The sequence below is a fragment of the Otolemur garnettii genome, unplaced genomic scaffold (genome assembly GCF_000181295.1).
Source record: "Otolemur garnettii isolate 467f Iridium unplaced genomic scaffold, OtoGar3 scaffold00172, whole genome shotgun sequence".
In the NCBI taxonomy this organism is placed as follows: Eukaryota; Metazoa; Chordata; class Mammalia; order Primates; family Galagidae; genus Otolemur; species Otolemur garnettii.
This window is the reverse complement of record NW_003852567.1, coordinates 1882803-1903699: the sequence shown is the minus strand read 5'-3', so window position 1 is coordinate 1903699 and position 20897 is coordinate 1882803. Positions and strand designations below refer to the sequence as shown.

Genomic DNA, 20897 nt, shown 5'->3' with positions numbered 1-20897 from the left:
GCCCTCAGACTAGTTGGCCACGCCTCAGCCGTCCAGTCTTGTCTCTGGCCTCAGTCCAGCCCCGCCCCTGGCGCCCGACACCTCCTCCCATATTATCGCGCATACCTGAGGCTCCGCCCCTTGTCCTCTGACTGCTCTATGCCCTGACTGCCCTGGCATCTCAGGCTAGTCTTCAGCCCGGTGCCTTCTGGCTCCACTTTCCCCCTGAGGGCCCGCCTCTGCTAGGCTGTAGTTTACAAGAGGGCGGGGCTAGGCCCCAGGCCTGCTGGGAAATGTAGTTCTGAGGAAGAAACCGTTACCGAAAGTTGGGGTTCTTTCATCTCCAGGATAGGTTTGGGATGTGTTTGAGAGGGCGAAAGCTGCAGGATAAAGGAGCAAAGCTGATGTTTGGGATTGTTGGGCAGGTGGAGGCTGTATTGGTATAACGCTATCACGAGCCCTCAGTTTTCCCACAAGGAAAAGGAGTATTGGAATTGCAGGAGATTATCAGCGCCCAATACAGAGTGGTTCTAATTAAGCAACTCACGGAAAGAGCTTGTACTTCCAATCAGCCAAGCAGCCCACGCTGTTGGTCCCCAATGGACCAAACTAGCAATGCCCGAGGTCGGGGATGAGAAGACCGGTTTCTTCTCCGAGCAATGCCCTCCGTGCCCCACGTTATTAATAGGGTCCACCCTTTGAAATGGCCAGCCTACTGGAAAGTGGGAGTGCCCCATCATACCCTTTTCCCCAGGGTGTGGGTGGTTTGCAATATTGAGGTTTCTTATCTTTGAGAGAGAAGAAAAAATACTGAAGATCCTAGAGATTCTAAAATAATACACCCTTTGCTCCCTGAGGGGCAGAAGAACAGAGCTTTGTTTTGCAATTTGTAGTTTCTTGGTTACGAGATCCTCAAAAATTATGTTTTGGACTCATTGGACTTGGATGGGGAAGGGCAGCAAGGGTATCTGAGCACAAAGAGCCTTTTGGGGGGCTGTGATGGAGTTTCTGGGAGCAGAGATCAAGAGCTTTGGCTGTAGAAGGGAGGATTCTGGGTCCTCTGATATGTAGGAGGGAATATGTTTGAAGGTATATTGGGAAAATGATAGCTGGAGGATCTCTTTAGGGTGGGAATTAGGTTTTCCCTTCATTGCTGGGTGGACCCATTAGTTTGAGCTCTGAGATGAAGGAGAGAAGAACACTATCAGGATAAGTGGTATAGAGCTACTGTAATATGTCAGGAGGGCACTCAGGGAAGTTCTCAGATAATGAGGATGGGGAGGGTGACTTTGAGAAACTGCTTATCAGTTGAAGGGGGTTGGCAGAGGCCCAAGTGACTGACCCCTTACTTTGCGATCTTGCTGAGTGAGGACAAGGAGGCAGCTTTTAGGGGTGAAGAGTTTATTTATTGCCCCACCCCCTTGGCCCAGAAAGCCCGGGCTCTACAAGCCCAGGCTTTAATAGCAGTGGTAGTCAGGATAGGACTCAGACACAAACTCGGGATGGATCACATAGTTGTTTCTCAGGGGACTTCCGGACTTCTTGAAGTGACTTGTGTCCCATCTACAGGGAGAGATGGGTCAGCTCTCTTTTCATATCAAAGTGAACATCTGATTCCAATTAGCAATGCTAACTTTATCCCAACATTTTGCCACAGACACTGGCCCTGGGCTCCAGCACAGACCCGGCCTCAGGTTCTAGTGTAAATTTCTAATATCCTACACCCGCACTCTAACATTGACTTCTTATCCAGTACTTCCAAGTTCTGAACCTAATGGCCTTGTCTCTAAGCTCACTTTAAACCCATTGCCAACCTGTAACCCTACAATACCCTCCTACTTGCCCTTTCCTGGGGTCTCCATTTCCTTGCCAGTTTTGATTTCCCCATCGCACTAGCTCCCCCTGGTGGCTTCACCCCGTCTGTGCACAGTAGCGGACAGTTCTCACCCCAGTTAGTGCCCACTATCCAGCCAGCCCTGTGGCGCCCAGGGAACAAATTCTAAGGGCTTGTGCAAGAGAGTGTACGTGCACCAGACTTACCTAAGGTTCGGATATGGGTAGTATGATGGCGGGTGAGTTGTAACAGCACATAGTATTCCGGGTCGGTGCTCGTAGGGCAATACACCCCTGGAGGAGGAAGAGAGGGCAAGGAGGGGTTGGGCCTTTTGATCCTGACACTCATCCAGACCAAGCCTCCAGGCGGCATTTCGGGTGTCAGCCGTGGGGCTTGAACATTCTCTCCTTCCTTGTCCTTCAAGATCCTGCGGGAAGCTGCCCTGGAAGTCTCCCTTTCCAAAAGGCCTCGTTTCTACCGCCCAGGGAAGAATGATGGACTTTTGGGAGGAACGGGCTCCATTTGGTCATTGAGGATCTAGTGCCCCCGGATGCCTGCCATTTTTCTGCGTCACTATGGACAAGGCTAAATTTTTGAGGGTTGTAGAGGCTCAAACACTTCCTATCCCCCATGCCCTTGAGAGGGATAAGACTCAGTCTTGAACAATGAATCAGACTCTTGGCCTGGGGAGGAGTGGAGGATACTGGACCCTCCCTGCACAGCTCTCCAGATTGTCGGAGACATGAGAGTTCTCCCAGGCCCGGTGCGCCTTGTCTGCCGCTCGGTGCAGGACGAATGAATGCTGCTCTGCAGTCTGAGCGCCACCTGTGCACTTAAACCTCAGCTTCCACAGCAGTAACACGTGAGGGCGTCTACATCCAGGGGTGGCGCGGACTCCAAGGAAGCAAGCCAGCGCCGTTCTGGTGAAGCGGTCACCATTTTCTTGCCCACTTATTCCCCACCAATGACCTCACCCACTATTGAAGGTGTCCCGGGGCCCAGAAAAGAAGACATTTTTTGAGAGCACAAGAAACTCCACAGGATAGAACTTGCGTCTCTAGAGTCAAGTTGCAGGTTCTCGGTAGGGGGCAAGGTCAGCGGGAAAGGATGCGACTGATGCGGACTTTCTACCTCCAAAATCTTACCGCAGGACTTCTAAAGCTTATACAGGGGTCAGAATGACCTTGAGCTCGGTTCTGAAAGGATAGGGTTAGGGACTTGGAGTAACCTTATTGGTTCTCCCTCCTCCGTTGTTGGTTCAGGCCCTGAGGCCAGAGGGAGGACAGAGGGAGGGACACAGTAGGGCCTTGTAGGCCTGCAGATCCCGGCAGGGGCTGGCGGAGTTGGATTAGAAGTGGGGCCAGATGGAGCGCCCGCACCCACGTAGGGCAGGGACTCTGGGGCTGGAGCTTGGTTGCGGGCGCAGCCCGTCGGAAGCGGGCAGAGCCCTTCGAACCTTACAGTCGGCTGTTCTCGGCACAAAGGCCGCAGGCGGCGGTCCGTGCAGGGCGCTCCGGAGACGCAGTAGTCCATCCCGCGCAGACAGTAGTGGCGGCCGGAACAGGAGCTTTCGTAACCATGGAAGGGCAGGCGGCCGGGCAGCGGGTCCATGCACCCACATCTGGGGGTGATCTGAGGCAGCGGCTGGTTCCGTGACAGTGAGTTCAGCACATTCGCCACTACTTCACGCTCTGCGCCAGCGGGTCCCGAGCCCAGGAGACCCAAAGAATCACAGGGATAGGAAGAGATACGGTAACAGGGTGAGGCGGAGACAATAGAGACAGGGTTATATCCTCTCTAGGACCCTCGGTCTCCTCCTTGTCCCTTAGGTCCCCATCCAGCTGGCTTCCCCCTACCCTCTCTCTACCGGTTCCTCCCCACTTCCCCATCGCCCTTTACCATAAGCATTGAGCCGCTCCGGCTTGGGAGGGCACTCCAAGGGCATTCCTCGTACTGCTGTCTCCATCCCAGCCTCCTAGAAGTGGCACACAAGTGATCTCAAACTCTGACCCGGAAGAGTTGCTCCATTTGGGGGGGGGGGTCCTCGCAGAACACCCAGACCTACCTCCAGGCCCCGCCCCTCGCCAGCGCCCCCTACTCTCCATGGTTCTGAATGTTTGGGATTGTCGCCAAGCAACATTTACTCTGCCTACGGGGGCGGAGCGGAGGTCGGGTAGGGAGGGCTGTACTGGACTGAGCTTGGCTCCTGAGCCCTTGACAAACCTGCTTCAGAGTTTGCCTTTGATTTTACCCCTCTTTGTCTAGCTGCTTCTATTTAGCTGTGTCTACGTGTCTCTCTAATAGGGAGTTTTCAGCTATTGCTTGCCCATCAGAATCATGCGAAGAACTTGTGAAATTTTGAAAAATTCTAATTCTTGAGGAAGTTCTAATTCAAACGGGTTTGGTCAAACTGACCGAGGTCAGCCTTCAGCCTGCAGTTAAGAACCCCTGTTCTCGGGCGGTGCCCGTGCTCAGTGGGTTGGGTGCCGGCCAAATACACCGAGGCTGGCGAGTTCGAACCCGGCACAGGGCAGCTAAACAATGACAACTGCAACAACAACAACAACAAAAATAGCCGGGCGTTGTGGCGGGTGCTTGTAGTCCCAGCTACTTGAGAGGCTGAGGCAAGAGAATCGCTTAAGCCCAAGAGTTGGAGGTTGTTGTGAGCTGTGATGACACAGCACTCTACCCAGGGCGGCAGCTTGAAACTCGGTCTCAAGAAAAAAAAGAACCCCTGTTCCGGCCTTGGATCCTCACGTCCGCTCTCGCCTGGAATCAGCCGGCTCTCGCCTGTCTCCTTGGAAGCAGGCTTCTGTATCTGCACTGCTGTTGAGTAGCCTTGCTCTGCCCCCGCCCCCACTGGCTCACATCATAAAGGTGGGAAAGGTGGATCAGGGGCACTCAATTATCACTGACTCCTTGGCTGGTCCCAGTGTCATAGGGGCCAGACCACATGGGGAGGGACCAGTTGGTAAGCTTCAGGAAGGCAGCATGCCAAGGATTGATTGCATGCAAGACATGTCCCCACAGAGATTGGGACCCAGGAGACCTAGTCCCCAGAGACTGAGAGCCAGGGGCCCAGTACTACTACATCACTCCTGGGCTCCCTTTTCAGCTGAGAAATACACATCCTAGTTTCAGAGATGGGAAGAGCCCTGGAACATTGTTGGTGGGAAAGGGATGAGGAACTACTGGTGAAATATTTTAGTCACTGTGGTTTAGGAGCTGGGCATAATAGATACCTTAGGCAGCCGGGGAAGGCAGGTGGTATACTTGTTAAAACAGGTGTTGTAAGGTCCAGTCTTCCATGTGTACTGGTCATTGCCCAGGTAGTTCGAACTGCATTTGTCTGCTTGATCATAGAGGTGGAGACATCAGACAGTGTCACTCCTTGTTCTACCCCAGGATCTGGGACCCCCTATAGGTTTGTCCTTTGATCTCCATCACAAAGCTAACTCTCATTGACCTCCTGTAGGCCAGTTGCCAAGCCCAGCTGGGCTTCAGACTTGATTTAGGCACTGAGGTACAGCCCATTTCCCACCTAAGGCAACCTTTTCAGTGGGGTCTGGATCCACTATGCTGATCACTCTTATCCTGGCACTACCTCCTTTGTATTAGCCAACCTGGAAACCGTCCTCCTCCCAGTTCCTCCCTCTTTCATCTTCCACTCCAGGCTCCACAGTTCTCCTGTTTTGCCTCCTCAGAATCACTTGGATCTATCCCCTCTTCCAGTCTCCCGTAATCTCATTCCCATTATCTCTGCAGTACCTTAGCCAGGAGACAATATAATGCTGTGGTTAATAGATATCTATCTCTGCAGAAAGACTGCCTAGGTTTAAATTTCATTTCTGTCAATTATTAGCTGTATGTAACCTTGACCAAGTTAATTAATTTTGCTGTGTCTTAGTTTCCCCAACTTTAGAATGGGGGTAATAGTACTATTAACTTCACAGCATTGTTGTGAGGTTTAAATGAGTTAATATATGTAAAACTTTTAGAACAATGCCTGACATATAAAAAGCTATTATGATTAGTGTACTGGTCTCTGTACTTTTCTTTGAAATATCTTAATCCAACATTGATATAGAAGCTGAGGTACTTTTTCACAAGTGAAAATTTGACCAAGACACTTTTCTACTTAAAACCTTTCAAAGTGCCAACCAGTCACCTAAGTCTGTCCTACAAAGGTTTCCTTGATCTGCTCTCCCAACAGTCTGAAAGAACACACATGACAGACGGTATGAAAGAGGCCCTAGAGGAAGAGCAGGTGTGTGAGGGAAGGGGATGGAGTGTTGGAATATGGAATTCTAGGTTGGTGGACATACTAAGATTGAGATGTTTGGGGATATCCAGGTAAAGATGGCCTTAATCAGATGAAGGAAAGTGGAATTCTGGGAGAAGTCTAGAAATATGATTTGAAGCTGTCAGTAATTAAAATCAGGCATTGGCTGTGCCTCACTTGAACTTTCTAGCTCAGCTGAGTAATGGAACTAGGTCAACTCAGTTACAGGAACCAGGACCCCTGACCCCAACACTGTGTATCATTATATATAATCTTTTGTATATAAAGAATACATAATTTAAATGGCTTTAAATTTTTTCAAATAAACAACAATAAAGAAAAGCTACATAGTAAACATAAAAGAAATAAAATAAAATAAAGCATTGTATATATGTCAGCAGGGGAGGAATAAAGGGAGAAGAGGGCTCAGGATAGCATCCTGAGCAGCCCCACATGTCCACAGTGGGTGCAAAAGAGACTCAGGAAGCCTGGTGTGTGGCTCATGTCTGTAATCCTACTACTCTGGGAGGCCAAGGTGGGTGGATTGCCTGAGCTCACAGGTTCCAGACCAACCTGAGCAAGAGTGAGATCCTGTGTCTAAAAATAGCCATGCATTGTGGTGGGTCCCTGCAGTCCCAGCTGCTTGTGAGGATGAGGCAAGAGAAATACTTGAGTCCAAGAGTGTAAGGTTGCTGTGAGCTATGATATCATAGCACTCTACTGAGGGTGAAAGTGAGACTCTGTCTCAATAAACAAACAAAAAACCACAAGAGACTCAGGAAAGTGAGGCATCAGAGAAGATGAGGAAGGAAGCCATTTCAAGAAGTTGAGAGCAATCAGAAGACTGAAATGCACCTGGGTAGGTCTCATAGGGTAAAGATGGAAGAGTCTCATGGATTTGGTAATCAGAACCACACAAGAACAATTTGAGCATTTGAGTGTAGGAGATACAGACTTTCAACTTCAACTGGGAATTATCAATTCATTCAATAAGACTTATGAAGCCTGCTGCTGTGCTTGATAGAAGAGACACAGCTGTGAATAAGACCACATTCTCTATTCCTTTGGAATATATGAGGAGACAGATCATAAATACCTAACCTAACCAAATGAGAAAAATGATTTCTCTGAAAGTGTAAAAAGGGGTGAAGATGTAGAGACAGTGAATATAGACTATGTTTCTGACAATCTTGGTTGTGCAGGAGAGGAACAAGACAGAATTTTAGTCAGGAAGAAACTAGAAAAAGTTCCAAGTTGAGGGAAAGAGGTGTGGTGGGGCAGAGAGATGCAGGAGAGATGGAGAGAGCTGATGGAACATGGTGGCTGAGGAGTTGGGTGAAGATGGCATCTAGAATACATCTGGAAGGGATTTGTTTTGGGGGGCGGTTAATACTCTCTCACTCTCCATCTTTTAAAGTATGAGACCAAGGGCTCTTCCAGTTCTTTTTCCACAGACAGGGAACCCCAATTGGCAGGGCCAAAGTCATCTCCTTCAGGGTCAGGTCAGGTGGTTGGGAGTCAGGTTAGAATGGTGCTGGTTAGGGAAGAAATCTAGATCATGGGCTGATATAGAATCAAGATGATATAGAATCAGGATGGAGGTCACAATCTAGGTTGGGTTCCAGTTGGGGTCATTTGGGAGTTTGGTGAGGGGTGAGGCCCTACCTTCCTCTTGAGAGAGCCAGTACTTCTCAGGAAAGTAGGGGTGGCCTGGAATGGAACCCTTATAGGTGTAGTCCTGTGTGGCACATTTGACCATCTTCTGCAAAGCTTCAGGATCCACATGGCGCTCCATGGTCTGAGTCAGACCCTGGGCAAGGAAAGAGAGAAGAGTCTAGGTGCATGGAGACCCCAGCCCTGGAGTCTTCTTGGATCTTTTTTTTTTTAAATGAATCATAGCTGTGTACATTAATGCAGTCATGGGGTATAGTGTGCTGGCTTTATATGCAATTTGAAATATTTTCACCTAACTGGATAACATAGCCTTCATGGCATTTTCTTAGTTATTGTGTTAAGACATTTATATCCTACATTTAGAAAGATTCACATGTACCCTTGTAAGATGGATGATAGGTGTGGTCCCACCAATCACCCACCCTCCACCCATTCTCCCCCCTCCCCGCCCCTCCCTCTCCCTCTTCCCCATATTCTTGGGCTATAATTGGGCTATAGCTTTCATATGGAAGCTATAAATTAGTTTCATAGTAGGGCTGAGTACATTAGATACTTTTTCTTCCATTCGTGAGATACTTTGCTAAGAATATGTTCCAGCTCCATCCATGTAAACATGAAGGTGGTAAAGTCTCCATCTTTCTTTAAGTCTTCCTGGATCTTGATCCAACCTCTCTTGAGAAGGTCAGCCCAGGTATGTCTCCCAGTCTCCCTCCCACTGCCAGAGGGATTCCCATGTCAGTCTTAGCCCCTCTGCAAAGTTCTCTTTTTGAGTTCGAATTGCTCTTTGCTCCTTTTTTTTTCTATCCAAGGCTAGTCATGGAGCCAGGTTCTTGCCCTCAGTCATAGTAGTTTTCTGGCTTTCTCATTTCTGTCATTTCTTGACTGGGAGTTCATGAAGGCCAGAGTGACGTGTTCCTGCCCCCTTTCTTATAGACTATGTGCTTCTTAGGAGCAGGGCCTGGGTTTCCTCCAATAGAGAAATAAGCCTGTAGCACAAACTAGAGCTTCAGGAAAGACTGGCTGCCCTGGGAACTGGCTGCCTTATGTAGTTTCTTAGATAGGGGAGGCTCTCTTGCAATCTGGCACCTTGAAGGAGTCAACAGATGGAGCTGGAGGAACACCTACTTTAAAATTTAATTCCCTGACTCCATCCTGACTCTGATTCTGTTATAGTTCTGACCCTGACACCAATGTTGCCTTTGACCCTGACTTTTTGGCCTTTTCCTCATCCTACCTTGAACTTTTTCCTGTTCTAGGAAGGACAGGGGTTCTGGTTTTGAGGTTTACCTCATCTCATCCCATCTCTCCTTGCTCAACTAGATCTGTAAAGGCCAAAATCAAGCCTCCCTTAGGAGTCCCTTGCCTTTAACTAAGGGCAGATTGCCAAGTTAGTTGTAGTCCCACAGGTCTCTGCAAGCAGCCCGTCTGAAAAGGCAGCTGGGGTGAGACTCTAGCAAAGTCAGACATATGAAAAGTTTTCCTTTTTTTTTTGTGACAGAGTCTCACATACCCCAGGCTGGAGTGCCATGGTATTATAGGTCACAGCAACCTCAAACTCCTGGGCATGAGCAATCCTTGTCTCAGCCTATTGAGTAGCAGAGCCTACAGGTATGCAACACCACATCTGGCTAGTTTTTCTATTTTTAGTAGAGATGGGGTCTCACTCTTGCTCAAACTGGTTTTGAAATACTGAGCTCAAGCAATCCACTGGGCTTGGTCTCTCAGAGTGCAATGGTTACGTGAGCCACCAGCCCCAGCCCCAAAGCATCCATTCTTAAGATCATAAAGATCAAGTGAGTGATAGTGACACCATCTTAGCATTTCACTAACCATTAAGAGAGGAAACCCTTGGCCTGGTGTTGTGGCTCACACCTGCCACAGAATTAGCTCACCACAATGTTCAGCTAATTCTAGAACTCTGGGAGGTGGAGGCAGGTGGATTGCTTGAGGTCAGGTGTTCAAGACCAGCCTGAGCAAGAGTGAGACCCAGTCTTTAAAACAAAAATAGCTGGGTTTTCTGGTGTGTGCCTGTAGTCCCAGCTATTGGGGAGGCTGAGGCAAGAGAATCACTTGAGCCCAAGAGTTTGAGGTTGCAGTTAGCTATGACTCCATGGTACGTACTCTACTGAGAGTGACAAAGGAAGACTGTCTTAAAAAAAAAAAATTGGAGGCTTTCCTTGGCCAGGGCTGATACCTTGTTGCTCCCATGGCTCCAATCATCCTGAACACTCCTTGCTCAGGGGCTTTTGGAATCATCTGTGCCCAAGTGACTTTGTTCTGTAGGCCAATTCTGCATAGTCACACTCCCATGTGGGTGGCAGGCATAGTAGGAGAGATGTGAGTGCAGTGGTCCATGATTCAGCACTTCCCTGAGTTTTACAGACACCCCCCCCAATGCATCCGGATGTACTCATACATGCATACACAAATATACTTGCATGTATATACACTCAGATATACCCACGTACACACTAAACACTCACAAATACAAAAACAGTAATTGAGAAGAACTCATAGACATCATCAATTTCTGTTTTTTTTTTGTTAGAGGCTTTCCGCAAATGTAACTGTGGGTGGGCTTTGTCAACCATGCATTTCACTGCAGGACTATTTTTGCCAACTCTAATGTTAGTATCTGTTAGGTCTTTCCTCTTGGGCTGATCAGCTTCTTCAGAAAAGATTCATTTAAGCTCTGGCCTGAGGGTAATGACTTAGCTGCCAGTGTTCTGAGAACTTAGTGCTGAGGAGAGCTACTGAGGGTTTTACCATGTGGTATATGGAGGGTCACATGTTTTCAATATAGTAGTACCCTGCCCTTGACTGGTATCCCTTACTCTGAAATCCTCAACAACATAATTAGCCTTCCGACTTGCAGAGACACAAGTGGGAAGTCATGCTATGGCATGGAATAGAAGAGAGGATTAGTGGGCTTAACTGCTTCTTAAACAGCTTTCAAATAATCCTTATTTTAGCCTTGGACCTGCCCCATCTTCACTTCCAGAGAAGCCTAGGACTACCATTCCTGAGCCTTTTGGAGATTCTACAGTTTTAAGTTGAATAAATCTTGGGTTTCCTATTGCTGGCTTTGGATTCAGCTTTCTCATCTCTGCTAAGTTTCATCTATCATACTTTCCAACTTCCAAAATTTTATTGCCATTGTCTCTTCTTTCTCACAATCTTTTTGAGTTTATGTTTTGAATATTCATTTACTGTAATTTTAGATGGATTTCAGGAGGGAGTCAAAATTCATATGTGTTCAATTTTAATGCAAAGAATTATAGTTCTTTACATATTTTATATATTAATCTTTTATCAGTTACGTGTTGTAAATATCTTTTCTCAGTTTGTGGCTCTGTCTTTACTTTTCTTTATGATATCCTTTGATGAATAGAAACTTTTAATTTTAACATAGTTGAATTTATTAATCTCTTCTTTTATGGTTAGTGCTTTTCTTTTAAATTTTTATTTATTTATTTTTTAGAGACAGAGTCTCACCTTGTCACCCTTGGTAGAGTGCTGTGATGTCACAGCTCACAGCAACCTCCAGCTCTTGGGCTTAGGCAATTCTCTTGCCTCAGCCTCCCGAGTAGCTGGGACTACAGGCGCCCGCCACAATGCCTGGCTATTTTTTGTTGCAGTTTGGCTGGGGCCGGGTTCAAACCTGCCATGCTCCGTATATGGGGCTGGCGCCCTACTCACTGAGCCACAGGCACCGCCCTATGCTTAGTGCTTTTTTGTGGCTTGAGAAATACATCTATACTTTCAGATGATGGACATAATGTTCTGTATTTTCTTCTAAAAGTTTAACAGTTTTACTTTCCATATTTAATCTGTTAGTTAGGAGTCTGGGCAAGTCCTTTTCTTCTTCAGATATGTTTTAGCTATTTCTTGGGCCTTTGCTCTACTATAAATTTTAGAAACATCTTGTCAAATTCTTCAAAGAAGGCTCGGAGCCTGTGGCTCAAGCGGCTAAGGCGCCAGCCATATACACCTAAGGTGGCGGGTTCGAATCCCCAGCCCGGGCCCGCCAAACAACAATCATGGTGCAACTAAAAAATAGCCAGGCGTTGTGGCAGGCGCCTGTGGTCCCAGCTACTTGGGAGGCTGAGGCAGGAGACTCGCTTGAGCCCAGAAGTTGGAGGTTGCTATGAGCTGTGATGCCATGGCACTCTACCCAGGGGGATAGCTTGAGGCTCAGTCTCAAAAAAAAAAAAATTCTTCAAAGAAATCCTATAGAGATTATAGCTAGAATTGTGTTGAATTTTTTTTTTTTTTTTTTTGTAGCGACAGAGTCTCACTTTATCACCCTTGGTAGAGTGCTGTGGCGTCACACAGCTCACAACAACCTCCAACTCCTGGGCCCAGATGATTCTTTCACCTCAGCCTCCAGAGTAGCTGGGACTGCAGGCACCTGCCACAACGCCTGGCTATTTTTCTGTTGCAGTTTGGCCAGGGCTGGGTTTGAACCTACCACCCTCAGTATATGGGGCCCGGTGCCCTCCCCACTGAGCCACAGACGCCATCCTTTTTCTTTTTCTTTTTTTTTTTTTTTTTTGAGACAGAGTCTTCCTCTGTCACTTGAGCTAGAGTGCCATGGTCCCAGTTTAGCTCACAGCAACCTCAAATTCTGGGGTTCAAGCAATCCTCCTGCCTCAGTCTCTGGAGTAACTGGGACTACAAAGCCTGGCTAATTTTTCTGTTTTTCATAGAGACAGGGCCACACTCTTCCTCAGAATGGTCTTGAACTTCTGAGCAAAAGCGATTTTCCCATCTCAGCCTCCAGAATACTAGGATTACAGGCATGAGCTACTGTGTCCAGCTGCATTGAATCTTTATGATAGTAACTCTTTCTATCCATAAACTTGTCATATATTTACATTTAAGTATTTTTAAAAAGTATTTAATACAGTTTTATAATATTATTCATAGTTTTACATACATTCTTAGATTTATTTCTATTACCTTTATTTTTGTTGTTAGAATAAACAATGTATATTTTAAATATTATACTTCCTAAATATTGGTTGTTTATACCATATAGAGAAATGTGATCAACATTTAATCTTATATTCATCCAAGTTTCTAAATTCTCTTTTCCTAGTAATGTGCAGATTCTGTATATATAATTGTATGATCTGTAAATAATGAAATAATGACAGCTGTTTTCTTCTTTCCTTATATTTATTTATTTGGGACAGAGTCTCACTCTGTCGCCCTTGACATACAGCTAATTTTTAAATTTTTTGTAGAAGCAAGGTTTCACTATGTTGCCCAGGCTGGTCTTGAACTCCTGGCTTCAAGCAATCTTCCCACTTCAGCCTTCTAAAGTGCTGGGATTACAGGTGTGAGCCACCACCCTTAACCACCTTGTACCTTTTTTTTTTTTTTTTTGAGACAGAGTCTCACTTTGTCGCCCTCAGTAGCTGTGGCATCACTGCTCACAGCAACCTCCAACTCTTGGGCTTAAGTGATTCTCTTGCCTCACCCTCCTGAGTAGCTGGGATTACAGGAGCCCGCCATAATGCCTGGCTATTTTTTGTTGCAATTCTCATTGCTGTTCTACCTGGGCTGGGCTGGGTTCGAACCTGCTACCCTCAGTATATGGGGCCAGGGCCCTACCCACTGAGCCACGGGTGCTGCCCCAACCACCTTGTACCTTTTTACTTTGTCTTTTTTTGGTGTACTGGCTAGACCTCCAGTACAATGATGAATAGGAGTAGTGACAGTGAACATCCTTGCCTTGACCCCAATTGGAAAAAAAAAGATTTTGACATTTAATTAGCAGTAGGCCATTGGCTCTATATACATTCTTTACTTAAGGTTAAGGAAATTTCCTTCTATTTACATTTGCCAAGTTTTTCCTTTTAAACTGTGAATGGGGCTCAAGGCCCAACGCAGGTGGATTGCCTGAGCTGAGGAATTTGAGACCAGCCTGAGCTGGTCTCAATGAGAGCCCAACTCTAAAAATAGGCGGGGGTTGTGGCCCAGCTACTCAGGTAGCTGAGGTAAGAGAATCACTTAAGCCCAAGAGTTTGAGGTTGCTGTGATCTATGACGCCATGGCACTCTACCAAGGTGAGTGCCTAAGCAAGACTCTGTCTCATAAACCCCCCCCCAAAAAAAAGAAAGAAAAGAAAAGAAAAACTGTGAATAGGTGGATAAATTTTAGCAAGTGTTATTTCTTTTTTAAATTAAATTAAATTAAAGAAAAGTAAATTAAATTAAAAAATTTTCTGAGACAGAGTCTTACTTTGTTGCCCAGGCTAGAGTGCAGAGGTATTGTCTGGGCTCACTGCAATCTCAGAATCCTGGGCTCAAAGGATCCTCCTGCCTCAGCCTCACAAGTAGCTGGGACTACAGGAGTGGATCACCATGACCAGTGAATTTTTCTATTTTTGGTAGAGATGGGGTCTCGCTCTTGCTCAGGCTGGTCTCAAACTCCTGGCTTCAAGCAGTCCTCCCTCTACAACCTCCCAAAGTGCTAGCATTACAGGAACGAGCCACTGTACCCAGCCTTAGCAACTGGCTATTTCTGCATCTTTTTTCAAACGGCTTTGTTGAAGTATAATTTATATGCCATAAATTTCACTCTGTTTATGTGTACAATTCAAGGAGTTTTACTAATCCAGATTCCAAAAGGTCATGAAAAACAAAACAACACCAAAAAAAAAAAAATTTTTTTTTTTTTGAGACAGTGCTGTGGCATCATAGCAACCTCAAACTCTTGGGTTCAAATGATTCTCTTGCTCCAGCCTCCCAAGTAGCTGGGATTATAGGTGCCTGCCACAATGCCCAGCTAGGTTTTTTATTTTTATTATTTTATTTTATTTGAGACAGAGTCTTACTTTGTCACCCTTGGTAGAGTGCTGTGGTGTCACAGCTCACAGCAACCTCAAACTCTTGGGCTTAAGCAATTCTCTTGCCTCAGTCTCCCAAGTAGCTGGGACTACAGGCCCCCATCACAACGCCTGGCTGTTTGTTTTTTTTTTAAGAGATAGGGTCTCGCTCTCGCTCAGGCTGCTCTTGAGCTCAGGCAATCCACCTGCCTCGGCCTCCCAAGTGCTGGGAAGGTTTTCTATTTTTAGTAGTGACAGGGTCTCCCTCTTGCTCAGGCCGGTCTCAAACTCCTAAATTTAAGCAATCCTCCTGCCTCAGCCTCCCAGAGAGCTAGGATTACAGGCATGAACCACCATGCCTGGCCAACAAAAAAGAATTTTAGTAAAATCTCTCATGCTCATTTTATTCCTGTGTATTTTAAAATGTTCTTTCATGGTTTTCTCCTTGAATCTGTTAAATGTGATGTGTGACATTTCTTTTCTAATGTTAAACCATCTTTACATTTATGGAATAAATACAACTTAACCATCATGAATTATGTTTTATACACTACTGGATATAATCTTTGAATAATTTATTTAGAATTTTTCCTTTTGTGCTTATTAGTGAATTGGCCTGTATCATTTTCTTTTATTACACTGTTCTTGATTAATTTGGCATCAAATTTATATTGGGTCTATAGAATGAGCTGGGATTCATCCTCTTTGCTCATGTTCTCTGGAAGAGTTTGTGTAAAACTGACATAAACTGTCCCTTGAACATTTGGAGGAACATAACTGTTTAATTATCTTGCCAGTTGTTTTGTTTGTGGGAAGATTTTAAATTATTGATTTAATTTCTTTGTTATAGGAATGTTAGGGTTTTTCTAATTATTCTTGGTTTGGCAAGTTTTATTTATTTATTTATTTGGCCAGGGCTGGGTTTGAAGCCGCCACCTCCAGCATACGGGGCCGGCACCCTACCCTTTTGAGCCACAGGTGCTGCCTTTGGCAAGTTTTATTTTTCTAGTATTTGTTAATTTGTATTAATTTTATTAGCATGAAGTTATTCAGAATATTTCCTGATTATCTTCTAGATTCTTCTTTTGTCTGTGCGTTGTCTTTTTTCGTTTTTTAGAGACAGAGTTTCACTTTGTCACCCTTGGTAGAGTGCTGTGGTGTCACAGCTCACAGCAACTTCTAGCTCTTGGGCTTGGGTGATTCTTTTGCCTCAGTCTCCTGAGTAGCTGGGACCACAGGTGCCTGCCACAACTCCCAGCTATTTTTTGTTGCAGTTTGGCCGGGGCCAGATTTAAACCCACCACCCTCGGTACATGGGGCCAGCGCCCTACTCACTGCGCCACGGGCGCTGCCTACCTTGTCTTTTTCTTAACCCTCTAGAGATTTATCTACTTTATGAGTCTTATCAAAGAACCAAGTTTTGACTTGTTGTATCTTTGCTTTCTAGTTTAATGTTTACTCTTATTTTTCATTATATCCATTCTTCTATTTTTTCTCCCATTTATTCTGTTTTTCCCTCCTGTTAAGTCTGATGCTTGGCTCATTAATTTTTCACATTTTTTTCTTTTTCTAAACAAGCATTTAGGCCTATTGGATTTTCTCTACAATTTTTGTTGCACCCCACAAGTTTTGATACGCAGTCTTTTCAGTTCTGAGTATTTTTCCATTTGTTTTGATTTTTCTTATTTAGCCCATTATTGAGAATGGTGGTTTTGTTGTATTCTGTTTTAAAACTTACCGGTATTTTGCTTATCATTTGCTGTTGGTCTGCAATTTAATTGCATTGAGGTTAGAGACAGTTGTTTTCATGATGTATACTATCATCAAATTTTGTTTTATAACCTAGTATTTGGTCAATTTTTATAGTGTTCCTTGTGCGCTTAAATCTATAGTTGTTAGGTTCAAGGTTCTATTTATGTTCACTAAATTAAGCACATTAATTATGTTTTCAAGTGCTTGAGATCTTTGCTTTTTTGGTTTTGGTCTGCTTAACTTAATCAGTAATGTGATGTATTATCTTGCTGATAAATTGAAACTTTGTTATTTATGTAATGACCCATCTAAAAAGTAAGTGTGTGTGTATTTAATTTGAAAGTCTCTTTTGTCTGTTATTAGGTTACTCAGCTTTTGCTATTATATCTATATCAGTCAAACTTGGATCAAAGAAGAACAACTATGAGTGATATGGCCTAAGTGATTTCCTTTATAGATTAGACTACACAATTGTGGGAATTGGTTATAACTCTGCAAGGTTGTTGTCTTTACATCTGTTATTGAGCCTGAAGTTGGTAAGTGACAGTCAGGAAGGAGAGATGGACGGGAAGTAGGAAAGAGCCAGGACAAACTGGAACCCATGGAGGGGACAAAATAGAACTTGCATCTCTATCTCCTTTCTTACAATGCTGGTGATATAGATGGCCTTCTGGAGAAGCTGGTTGCCTTTGCCATGGAGCTGCTCCCACAGCTGGCCCAGGACCCAGAGAAATTGAAGGAAGAGATCCAGCAGAGTTGAAGAAGTTGGGGCCAGATGCTGCCCTATGCCAATAAAGTAAACTACTGAATCAGAGACATTGTGTACAAGCCACCACAGTGCCTGGTAACCTACATTAACCATCAGACGGTAAAAATGGCTATTCTTTCATTTGTGCCTTTCAAGTCTCAGCAGATTTCTCTCATGGTCAATTGGGAACCACTTAGGGGGAGGAATTCTGGGAAATATAGTTCCAGCTGATTGACAGTACAAAACTGCCATATCTGATACCCTCTTTAGAACAATGTGAGAATCTGGGAATACCTCAAATCTGTTATGTTCTTACTTATATGATATTGTTTCTAATATTTTAGTTCTTTCTTTGAATATTATAATTAAAAGCAATTTTTCTATAGATACTGTTTGCTTAAATTTGCCTCATATTTATTAGTTTCTCACTATTCTTTCTTGCATCTCAGACTTTCTTTCTATAATTATTTTTCTTGTCCCCCCAAAATATCCTTTATAACAGTTCTTAACCTATGGGTCGCCACCCATAGGGACTGTATTAAAGGGCTGTGGCATTAGGAAGGTTGAGAACCACTGCTTTAGAAGTTCCTTTATTATAGACCTAATGGTAGTAAACATTTTAGTTTTTATTTACAGGTAAATGTCTTTATTTTTCTTTTGTTCTTGAAAGGATGATACTTCAGAAATACTTTTTCTCTGTCTGCTATTAAGGTCATCTCTTAAGCTAATGTATTTCAGTTTCTCTTTGAGGTACCTAACTGTGGAATTTCTTGTATTCTTTCTATATCTGTGGATTCATTTCTTTTGTTAGTTCTGGAAAATTCTGAAACTTTTCCTCTTCAGATAATGCCTATTCTTCCTTACATTCTTTTCTTCTGGGACTCTGGTTAGATGTGTGTGGGATCTTCTCATTCTGTCTTTAATATTGTTTAATGTTTCTTTTATATTTTTCATCTCTTTGCCTCTCTGTGCTTCATTCTGGGAAATTTCTTTTAGTTTCTTATTTCATTGGCACTCTTCAGCTGTGTCTAATGTGGTCTTTAACCCATCCACAGAATTTTTGGTTTTAACAAATGTATTTTTCTTTTTTTTTTTTTTTGAGATGGAGCCTCAAGCTATCCCCCTGGGTAGAGTGCCATAGCATCACACTCACAGCAACCTCCAACTCCTGGGCTCAAGCGAGTCTCCTGCCTCAGCCTCCCAAGTAGCTGGGACTACAGGTGCCCGCCACAATGCCTGGCCATTTTTTGGTTGCAGCCATCATTGTTGTTTGGCGGGCCGGGCTGGGGATTCGAACCCGCCACCTTAGGTGTATGTGGCTGGCACCTTAGCCGCTTGAGCCACAGGTGCCGAGCCAACAAATATATTTTTCGTGTCTAAAATTTATACTCAGCCAGGAATGGTGGCTCATGATTGGGAGGCCAAGGTGGGTTGATTGCTTGAGCTCAGGAGTTGAAGACCAGCCTGAGCAAGAGTAAGACCCCGTTTCTACTAAAAATAGAAAAACTAGCCGTGTATTGTGTTGGGTGTCTATAGTCCCAAGCTACTTGGGTGGCTGAGGCAGGAAGATCCCTTGAGCCCAAGAGTTTGAGGTTGCTATGAGCTATGACGATGCCATGGCACTCTACCCAGGGTGACAGAGTGAAACTCTGCCTCAAAAAACAAACAAACAAACAAAAATTCTACTTGGTTATTTTTTACATTTGTCTGCTCATTAAAAAAAAATCTCTTATTGCTTGCTTATTTTGATGAGTTCACTTATTTTTTTTTTAAGTTGTTTTGAAGCAGGAGGACCTTGAGAGTTTCTAGACTACTATATTGGCAGAAGTCTTTTCTTCATTCTTCTTCATCTTCAAAACAATCTCTCTCTGTCACCCCAAGTAGAGTGCAGTGGTATCATAGTAGCTCACTACAACCTTAAACTCCTGTGCTCAAGTGAGCGTCCTGCCTCAGTTTCCCAAGTAGCTACATGGATGGGACTAAAAGCATGAGCTGCCACATCTGGCCAATTTTTTCTATTTTTAGTAGAGATGGGGTCTTGCTCTTACTCAAGCTGGTCATGAACTCCTGGCCTCAAGTGACCTTTCTGCCTCAGCTGCCCAGAGTGCTAGGATTACATGTGTGAGCCTCCCTGCCCAGCCCTTTCATTTATTTTTAATACCACTACCATCTGATTTTCACTTCTTTTCCTTCATTGAAGCTGTCTGGCTAGGTTACCAAAGGTTACTATATCCAAGAGATTCCTTTCTAAGTCACCAAAATTTGATACTGACCTTCGTCTAATAATAGTGTCTTTATTGGTTTCTTTTTTGATTTTCTTCCTATCTCTCTAGCCATAAGTCTCTGTCTCCTTTTATGACTCTTTTCCCCTTATCTACCTCTAAATATTGCTATTCAACACAGTTCTGTCCATGGCCATTTTCTTGCTCTTTTTGGCAATATTAGCCACTTTTATGACTTAAGCTATTACTTATATGATGATGACTTCAAATCTATATCTATAGCCTAGATCTCTTTTCTTTGCTTCAGATAAATATATCCAACTACTCATCTGCATTTGTCCTCACATACTTTTGTTTAAAATTAACTCTAAATCTCTAATATGCCACTCGAAATCTCAATTGGTAGCACTCCTCTAGTTGCCAGAGAAAAAAACCAGGAGTCATCCTATTCTAGATGGTGACCAAAATCTGTTAATCTACTTCTTAAAATTCCCTCCTATTGACTGTGGAAAAGCAGGTAGGTACTCTCATATTTAGCTTGTGGGAATATAAATTATTATGACCATTATTATAGCATTTCAAGGTGTATATATGTGTGTGTATATATGTTTGTTTGTTTGTTTGTTTTTGCAGTTTTTGGCTGGGGCCAGGTTTGAACCCACCACCTCCGGTATATGGGGCTGGTGCCCTATTCCTTTGAGCCACAGGCACCACCCCAAGGTGTATATTAAAAGTTTTAAAAATGTGCATATCCCTTTTCTCAATAATGTTACATTCTAGGAATTTAACCTAGGGGAATATTGGAGATGTCTAAGGTATACAAAGAATACATATATGTATATATATATAAAATACATACAAAATTTAATAAAATATTTACAAAATATCCTCTACATGTTGGCCACCTCTTTGTAAAATTTTGTAGTGAATATGTTGTAAATAAAGAAATAAAGATACATTTGGCTATAGTTTCACATTTTCCCTATGTATAGAAACTTTAAGGGTGACTTTTGGGACACCCTGTATAAAAGAATGAATATACTAGCAAAATTGTATAAATAACCTAAATTTCCAATAATAAAAGAGTCCTTAAATACCTTCATAAAATAGAATACTGTAAAGTTATTAAAATTATATTGTCAAATTTTTATTTTTTATTAAATCATAACTTTGTACATTGATGAATTTATGGGGTTCAGTATACTGCTTTGATATACAATGTGAAATGCTTACATTGAACTAGGTAACACATCCATCACAATTATACTCATTTCTTAATAGATTTGAAATGTACCATTGCATCATGCATATTAGGTGAGGTCCCCCCAAATACCCTCCCTCTTTCCATAGACCCCCTCCTCTCTCCCTCCTTTTCCCTTCTACTTTCTGGACTATAGTTATGTTTTGCCATTCATATGAATGTGTAGGTGATTATATATTGATTTCATAGTAGTATTGAGTATATTGGATACTTTTTTCCCATTCTTGAGATACTTTACTAAGAAGAATATGTTCCAGCTCCACCCAGGTAAACATAAAAGATGTAAAGTCTCCATCTTTTTTTTTTTTTT

General features: G+C 43.7%; 1 protein-coding gene across 3 annotated transcripts in view; it reads right to left on the bottom strand.

The window, feature by feature from the left end:
- Window positions 1-1368: 1368 nt before the first annotated feature.
- Window positions 1369-20897, bottom strand: part of CUNH9orf24 (chromosome unknown C9orf24 homolog) — a 22472-nt gene continuing 2943 nt past the window's right edge. The window contains exons 2-7 of one of the 3 annotated variants that reach the window (XM_003800275.1): window positions 7761-7905; window positions 5056-5165; window positions 3713-3788; window positions 3275-3504; window positions 2020-2106; window positions 1369-1542 (exon numbers count right to left, since the gene is read on the bottom strand). In XM_003800275.1, coding sequence (XP_003800323.1) covers window positions 2020-2106; window positions 3275-3504; window positions 3713-3788; window positions 5056-5165; window positions 7761-7905 — 648 coding nt within the window. In that variant the 3' untranslated portion in view covers window positions 1369-1542. Of the gene's footprint in view, window positions 1543-2019; window positions 2107-3269; window positions 3505-3712; window positions 3789-3911; window positions 3934-5055; window positions 5166-7760; window positions 7906-20897 lie in introns of those variants that run through there. The other 2 variants (XM_023519346.1, XM_012811661.1) reach the window with 2 other exon arrangements.